Source organism: Neospora caninum, chromosome V (assembly GCF_000208865.1).
Source record: "Neospora caninum Liverpool complete genome, chromosome V".
Lineage (NCBI taxonomy): Eukaryota > Apicomplexa > Conoidasida > Eucoccidiorida > Sarcocystidae > Neospora > Neospora caninum.
The window spans coordinates 663,397-671,889 of NC_018391.1; the positions used below are offsets into that span (position 1 = coordinate 663,397).

The 8,493-nt window shown below is 54.6% G+C and overlaps 2 protein-coding genes across 2 annotated transcripts in view; one reads left to right on the plus strand and one right to left on the minus strand.

The window, feature by feature from the left end:
* Nucleotides 1-375: 375 nt before the first annotated feature.
* Nucleotides 376-1,551, minus strand: NCLIV_012920 (uncharacterized protein; the record flags this gene model as incomplete). The annotated part of the gene is made up of 1 exon (XM_003881483.1): nt 376-1,551. One exon carries the CDS (start codon nt 1,549-1,551, stop codon nt 376-378), a length of 1,176 nt encoding a protein of 391 aa, XP_003881532.1.
* A 4,829-nt stretch (nt 1,552-6,380) lies between these two features.
* The window catches only part of NCLIV_012930 (hypothetical protein), a gene marked incomplete at both ends in the record, with an annotated part of 3,919 nt that continues 1,806 nt past the window's right edge, over nt 6,381-8,493 (plus strand). The window contains 3 exons of the mRNA XM_003881484.1: nt 6,381-6,475; nt 6,701-7,151; nt 7,724-7,791. Coding sequence (XP_003881533.1) covers nt 6,381-6,475; nt 6,701-7,151; nt 7,724-7,791 — 614 coding nt within the window. The remainder of the gene's footprint in view (nt 6,476-6,700; nt 7,152-7,723; nt 7,792-8,493) is intronic.

Below are 8,493 nucleotides of genomic sequence, written 5' to 3' on the forward strand. Positions count from 1 at the left end.
GGATGGCAGCAAAACCATCCGCACTTGGACTACTGAAATCGCCGGTGCGGCATGATCCACGGAACGGTTCGGACAAAACGTATACTTCACAAAAACACATTCATTGGTGACAGCATTCACAACTCGTTCTACAAAGGCAAGAGGTACGCGCCTGTGTGCAGCTTGTGGAACCGCTGTGTTGTCCTCTTCTGTTTATTAGACCCCAGACAGCGCTTATGCAGTCACAGCGATATCGGGGGTAAAGAGCAAAAAGCAATCGCCTTAGAGCAACTCCCGCATCCACACGGCCCATTAAATGGTCATTCAGAGTCTTCCTGACCATCCGGGAAAACCACTCTTAAGATACCAGTCCACGGTCCAGAAACTCAAAAGACGTCACCCCACCACTGAACGCACCGCGACACTCTGAGACACTTCTTTTTCTAATCTGCGCAGCTCCTGATAGTTTGGAGTATCGAGGACCTGGGAGGCGCTGAGAGGGGCGCGTCCGTGGGAGCCGGACACTCCCATAATTAACTTCTTGACAGGATCCGGCAGGTCTGTCCCGCAATTGGAGAAATCCACGTCGGCCCGCCCACTCGGTTCATCCTCAGGAAGCGAACCGCCGCACCACAAGCCAAAGAGAGTGCGTCCTAAGTCTGCTGCGTTGTCTTCAGCGGTGAACCGTCTCCCCCTGGAAGTCACGTTCGGCGGCTCCTCGACCAGGGCGCCCCCCTCGGTCTCGTAGTACAGCTTGTTTGCCGCTACTTTTGAGGAGAAGCCACCAAAATAAAGAATTCCATCTCTACTGGGGAAGAAATTTTCCGGCGAGATGTTACTCACCAAGATCCCTCTTCCACTGGTGACTGCGACCAACTTAATGGCCTGCACCGTCACGCTCAGCCGGGCAGCTAGAGCAGCGGGGGCGGTTTTCTGATTCTGGGCTGCTTGATGTATCAACGGAAAGAGTTGGCCGAGCGTCCCACGTGTGCCCGGGTAGATGAGAACAATGTTGGGCATCTTGAGGTCTAACCCAAGTGAGACGACCTTTCTGTCGCTTGTAAACTGCAGCACTTGAAATGGAATGTGACAGTGAAAGGCCTCCACGACACGTTGAGCAGAACCCACATCAAATTGAAGTCGAACACTCCGCTCATTTTCCAGCTCCTTTTTGTATCGTTCCAGCGTAGCTTCCCCCTCTTCACCGCTCGGTAGTGGGAGTATCCTCAGATCAAAAGGTTGCCCATCAATGAAGAACTCGAAGAAATCTCGGTGAAACAAGCTGCCTCTTTTGAAGTAAGAGCCTTTTCTGTCGTATGTAGTGTGAAAAGACAGTGGCTGTCCGGCAGGCAGAACTGGTTCAACCGCTTCCAAAGTTTTCCGCGTCTCTTCAGATACTTCTGGCTTTTGCTGCTCCGCGAAATACCCGACAGCTCTCGACGCGCCCTCGCCCTTGCGAAAGAATGGAGGTTGAATTGCACGATGGTCGACACCGAGTTCTGCTACAAAATCTTCTAGGGACATTGCCTCCACTACGTTCTTGCTCAAGAACTTGTGCAGGGATTTCACCATTGCCTCGTGGGGTGTATTCTGTTTTTTGCGCCCGAACCGCAGGCCCCCCCGTGTGTGTGTGTGGCTGGGGTGACCTAACAGCTGTTCTCCTTCTTCACTGGCGCCTTGAGAGTCTCCTTCCACATTTCCTCGTCTGCCTCCGCGTCTGCGAAAGAAAGAGCCAAGGCGAGAAAGCGGACTTCTCTTCCGTGGTCGTGCCCCCCCTACCAATGGTGTGTCGCCGCTCGCTGCCTCCTCGTGCTGTGTCTCGCTGTCAGAACCTTCGGCGAATCCCAATGCCTGGTACGTCTTCGATCGGAGTGCCGTAGCGGTGGCCCGTTCAAAGTGATCGAACCACTGAAAAGTCAGAAGCAGCACCAAGCATTCGAGTGCAAATATCGAAAAGCACAAGGAGTGTCTCATTTTGCTAAATCTATTCGGCTACACACTGGAATCCCAGACGTTCGGTTGGTTTGTGTCTGTCTAGGCGGGATCTCGCAAGACATAATCAGTTGACGTCAGCTGCTTACAAGCTTAACACTATGAAACAAAACTTCACAAAAGAAGAATAATACATCCGACAGATTTATGCACCAAAGTACGGGTAGGAGCCAGACCCTGTACTCAAGAACTTTCGGAACCACACCGGCTCAAACGATCGTGTCTGTGATCTAGACTAGCGCCAATTCTGCGCGGCGGAATCTGTCCAGAGCCCAACCTTGCGCGACGTCAACGGATTGAACAGCGCTAGCAGTCAGCCATGCGTTCTTAAAAAAGAGGCACGTGCTTTTGCTGTGGCTGGTGTCAGTCTGTAGATCGGTGGGGAGTTTTCCAAGGTGGCGGGCTGGGGAGTATTGGCGGAGTCAAGATACGGAAAGAGGTGCACTAGCACAGAATGTCTGACCGCGGCCATCCGGCCTAAAATGAGGCAGGCTCCCCCTGGGCTCTACCGCCGCCAATTGAAATGCAGCATAACTGAAGATCTTCCTTCATATCAAGCAGTATTTGGAGACTGTTAAACATGCGACGAATTTCTATGTAGAGAGAGATTTTGACAGCCTCGGTAGAGCGGGTAACGCGACGCTGCCAATGCTAGCAGCCGAACTGCCCAGTTCAACACTTCATTCACTGACACTGCTCCAAAAGTTTATTAGTGGATATCAGGAGCGTCACATTTTGGAAGACCTCAAGATAAAACCATATGCGAAGACACTCCGCTAGACATCAGAATCCATACGTCGTTCGGGGGGTAATCGGGCAACGTCTTTGGTTCCCACGTGGAAAACCTCGAACGACAGGAGGGTTCGTGCGTAGGAGATTCTGATGGCATATCTCGAGCTACGCATCAGTCGCCGTGGCGAGCAGCCCCTGTTGCGCGCGCTGTGAAAAAACTGCATCCGATGTTGTTCAATGATAATCCACTTGAACTCCCTCATGCACTCCCGGAGGCAACACAGAGCGGAATACCGAAACACTTCGAGACCTCACACCCTATCTTCTTCGTTTGTAACAGCATGACGTAACATAAGATAATTTACGAAAGAGAGAACAGAAGGCAGCGTGGTGGTCCCCGCAGGGAGTGCACAGAATACTCCCGGGGGCGATGCTGTCGCGGTATTTTGTTGTCTTTTAAAATGCCTCCATCACCCAGGGTGAGGATATCAGTCACTGGCACGTCAGCACGAGGCGGTGCGCGATTTATTTTGGGTGCTCTCTGTGGAGTTGGGACCTGCAGAACAGGCCTTCTTAAGAAAATACCACCATGATTATCGGTATTCCGGGCACAAACGTTTCGCATATCGATCATTACCAGCATGTCTCGATAACGGATGTGTGAGAGGGCAATCCAGATTGGAGAATGTAGGGTGTTACGTGAACGAGATCGGTAGAATCTACCTTCTTTTTGTCCATTTACTCTCTTCACGTCCAACTCGGGGGAATCGTGAACTCAGTCATCTCTACCGGGAGAAGTGGGAAAATGCCAGCCCAGCAGCGCGGGGGTTAAAATCTGTTCCGTTGAGTCAACAGGCCAATGCCACTCCGAACGCACTGATTGCGTGTCCCTACTACCTACAACATAAACCGCATGCCTCAAGATGGTGTTTCCAGTTCAGGATTGCCTCCTCATCTCCTACACACTCTGCATCCACTGCGTGAAAGGCAAATCTTAGTGTAGCACACGACTTGTTCGGCGAATCGTCCGCAGTATCTGCAGCGAACGGTGCGATGGGCCCCCTTATTTCAGAATCCGTCACTGCCGGCTTCTTCAGTACGTGCGGAAGGACGCCCTGTGTAAGTCAGGATCGCATTGCACTTCTCGCTGCGGAAGTCACCTGACCTACTCCTGAAAATGGAATACCTACTGCATGGTCTCAGTGAGAACGACGGATGTGTCTCTTTTCGCACTACCGAGCAAGACAGGCCTGCGTCACAGCGTGGGCAGGACAGATTGGAAGTAAGCAAGTCCCCGGATGGCACCCTTTGCATCTAGTTGCGCAAGCTGTTTCCTATTTTGGTGGACGCTGGTTTGGTGCATACTGAATCCCAAATGAAGATGGGCACGGTGGAGTCCTAGGTCGTTCGTGTTGCGGATTTGGAGCAGTTGAATATGTGGGCAAAACGGCGGCGATCGAAACAGCGTCACCATTTCTTGTCGAGGCGAACCAGGCTGGTCCATTTTCTATGGTGTGTCCCTACTCTGGTTGGGCGCAGCAGGGAGTGATTGGCAGGGATGCGAAGAACGTACCCTCTGATCATCTCGCCAGAATCAGGTGTGTATAGATCTTGGGAAGAAGGCGACAGCGGAAGTCTGAGCGTTAGTCAGTGCCCAGGCGTCAGTGAGGCTGACTTTTGTGATCATACGCACTTGTCGAACATACCCCTTGAAATCCATCTAGGCGTAATGGCCGACGCTGCGAAATCACCTAGTACGAGTTGCAATACAGAAGTCCACAGGGTTACTCGCACACCATCGTCCTCCTTCAAGGACCGTCAGCCACAAAAGTGCGCAACCTCTCTCACTGCATTCAGACCGTTGTTTCTGTTAATGTCATGCTACTCTGGCGTTTTCGGCATCGTGTCTACCCTTTCGACTGAACCTCTTGCCACCCCCGCCTTGGGATCGTGTCACACATCGCAGTCCAATGGTGTGTCGGTCACCCCGAAACGACGCGTTCGCTTCAAGTCCAGTTTTGCAGTCTCACCACTCTAGTGGCTCCCTTCTACGTAAAACAAGCAACTTGTTGTGTTGCAGCCTTCGCTGAACAAATCTGGGCTTCTCTTGGAAGCGAAAGGGACGACTCCCCACGGGTTGCCGTTGCAACCATGTGCTATGCTCCAATCGTCTGTTTAAACAAGGTCACGCCGCGCGACCAGGAGCTATGCTGCATGCGGAAGCGCGGTGTTGTGGAGAAGGCTACGCCATTCAACCGAATTCAACACCTTGTCTAAGAAATGCATTTCTCTACTTCTCGCAGTGCGCGACCCGGCCAACATTTCGTTCTATTCCTCAGTTAGACTGGATTGTATGATGTCTATACACTCAAGCATCTCGAGTGTATGCATGAGAAGGAAGTGCCCAGATACGTTTTGCCTACGAATGGCAAAATTGAGTTCCCCATCAACCCGCGCTTTTTTCCTCACGTTAATTTCCGCTTTCTGTGGCACTACACAGAGTAGCGTGTGTACACGGTCTTCCCGTCTTTTCCCCCGCAGACTGTGGGATCCTTCACACGACAGTCGCCGCGTCGTTGCTTGCTTTGTCTCTTTTCGCCCGTCCCGGCATTGCGGTCGCGAATGCCATTGCGGCTCCCGTCTCTTTCTGTTCTACGGCCTTCCACTGAGCCGAGTTGTTGACCCCACCAACTTGTGTTGTACCTTTTATGTAGCGGTTTCTGTTCGCAGTTGCGTACTGTAGAAGCGGACGCGCTTTTTGTTCGATCGACCGTCGAGTTGTGCCGGTGTTCTGCTGTATAGCTTCCTCATTCTAGGCACGATATGTGCACCTTGTTCTTGTTCTCGTGCCGTGTACCTGGAACACCGAACCGTTGTCATTTTTCGTTCTTGCGTGCTCGTGGTCACCGCTCTTCTGCGTTCTCCCTCAATTTCCTGTACCGTTCCGGTTCCGTCCTCTCTTCGTGTTCCGCTTGGTCCTGACACTTCCGGTGTTCCGCTGAGTGTCTGCTCAGTTTCCTTCGGTTCCGCTTCGTGCTGTCCTCCATCCCTGTGCCTTCTGCCTGTTATATCTCTTCTTTTTGGACCACCCTCTGACTCCGCGTGGCGCCGTTGTCCACGTCGTGTTGCTCCGTCGCGTTGACCTGGTTTTCCTCCCTGTTCTCTGACCTTGCGGCCCGTCTCTTCTCTGCTTCGGATCGCCCCTGTCGTTTCGCTTGTCTTTCGTCTTTTCTGGTCTCCGCTTTCTTGTTCTGCCGGCTGTCATTCTCAGCCGTTCTTTCTTTTCCCTTTCTCTTCCCTCCGTGCGCTTTTTCCTTTACCTCTTTCCTTCTTTTTCTCTCGGGTATCTTCCTGCTCGGTCTCCAGCACTGAATCGTCGTTCCAGGTTAGAATCGAATGCGTATTTGCTTTAGCTCGTTGGGGAACGTTCTTTGCAGAGCAGCGAGAAGAAAGCACCGGCAAGCCCGAGGGGAGCCGCAACGTTACAGCTGGCTCTCCACTTGCCTCGCTTCTCCGCGAGACAAAGAACTCGCCAGGTCTCCCAAGAGCGGGACGCGAAAAATCACCTCTTCGACCTTCGGGGCGTATCCAGGTGTGTGTGGAAACCCCGCGGTGTCCATCCGCCAGCTGCGACCTCGATCCTGTTGGCCTCCGTCACCTTTTTTGTTCCTGCCGCCATGGACCCTGCCACAGCGTCTTGGGCCGCCACTGGGGCAGAGCCTGCGGTTGGCGAGAAGAGAAAAGCAAGTGTTGTGGAAGACGAAAATGCCTCGTAAGTGCCTGCACGCTCACGCCTGTGTCTGGAGGCGGCAGTAGGTCGGCGCGCCTCCTGTCCCAGCTCTTTTCTCCACCCGTTCATCTCTTTGGACACCCTTAGGGCCCGAGGCGTGCGTAGTGCAGTGGTCAGGAAAACGGGCAAAATCCAGCATCTGTCCTTGCGTTTACGGGCGGGGCCTCCCCACACGCGTTTCGTCTGTTTTCTGGCGTATTTGTCCAGGAAAGCTCTCAAGACGGTGCCGGGAACGGCGTTTCCTTCGCCGGGGCCTTCGCTGACCCCGTCGCCAGGCCTGGCGCAGCTGAACGCGACGCAGCCTCTGCTGTCTCCATCTGTCCTTTCTTCGTCATACGCGCCCCGTTCGATTTCGTCCCCAGCCGCTGCGTTCGTTGCAGGCGCCGCAGCGGTGACTTCTGTCCTGAGCGCGCCGTTGCTGGAGAAGCCACAGAGTCTCCTGGGGGGCGGCGACTCCGCCGCGGCCGTGCCGGGCGTCCCGGGCGAAAGCAACGGGACACTCCCGGCCGCGCTTCCGGGGGCAACGGGAGGCGAGCACGCCGTCGACGTGGCTCGAGCTGCCGCCGCAGCTGCAGCCGCCGTCAGCGCGCGCCAGGCGGCGGCCAACAGCGCGGCGAAGGCGCTGCAGATGGCCCTGAAGACTGCTGAATTGATTCAGGTACGGCAGGCTTCCAAAGGTCAAGCAAACTGGAGAAAGGGCTGCAGCCTGTGCGGACCTGGTGTGGTGCAGCGAAGGCGCTTCAGGCCCCGGCACGGAGGCGGATTGAGCACGCGCGGGCGAAGAGCGGAGAACGGAAGGCCGGGAGGACCGAAAAACTGGGGAGACCTCGGATGGGACTGCCTTCGCTCCAAAGCGCGTCAAAGGCCGTGGGGGAAACATCGCTAGAGGGACTTCATAGTCGACGTCCGAAAAGGGTAGTAGCCGTGCGTAGACACTGGCAGCGATGGCAAGGGCCAATGTGTCCGGAACGGGGGCATGCACATTTTTAAGGAACTCAGAAGCACAAGGATAGTTTGCCAAGCAATGGAACGCGACATTGGGAGTCTCGCTGGGTATGTGGGGCGCGCACATGCGCGCGTGCCTGCAAATGGGCCTTCCGCGCCACCGAGGTTCTCGGGACGCCACAGACTTGGGGGGCGTGGAGTCTAAACGCGAGCACACAGGTCCAGAGACGTGCGCAGATTTCCGCGTGACTTAGACGTGCAGGCTCGCGTTTATTTTCTTTACAGGGACCTATGGGCAGCCCAGCGGCGGCGGCGCCGGGGGCGGAACTCAGCGCGCAGAGTCGACACGCAAGGTACGGACACTCGGAGATGTCTCTCTGCGCCCTTGCGTTCTGTGTGTGCGGTCGTCTCTCTGCGCTCTCGTGTGCGGCCTTCTGCTTCGTGCGCGTGCCCCATATTTCGACACCCAAAACGCTCATGTGGGAGATGCGGTTCCCTTTCTCTCCTCCCCTGTTCACTCGCCACAGGGCCTGTGACGCTCAGGCGGGCGAGGCCTTTGCAGCAATCTGTGTTTCCGCCTTCCGTTTTTCGCCACTTTTTCGACCGCTCTCAAGATGGTGGGCCGCGCGTATCCGCGTTGGTGGCTGTCGCTTGGTGACTGGGGGGGGGGGGGGGGGGGGGGGGAAAACCATTCCCATTTCCCCGGGGTTTGTGGGGGGCCCCAAGGGAAGGACCCCTGGGAATGCCCCAAACCCCCTTTTTTTTCTCCGGAAGAAAATTCAACTTCAAAAATCTCCCCCCCCCCGGGACCCGGGGAGAGTTTCAAAAATATTTAAAGGAGTGGTTAAACTCTCTTTTGCCCAAAAAGGTCCCCGGAAACCCGGAAGGTTTTTTCCAAAAAGGAAAGGCCATTTGGGATTTTTTTGCCCGAACCTCCAAAAATCCCATGGAAAAAAAAGGCCCCAATTTTACCCCCCTTGCCCAAAAGGGGGGGAAAATTGAAAACAACCCGAAAAGTGGGGAAAAAACCGAAAACCCAAGAAAAAAAAAAACCC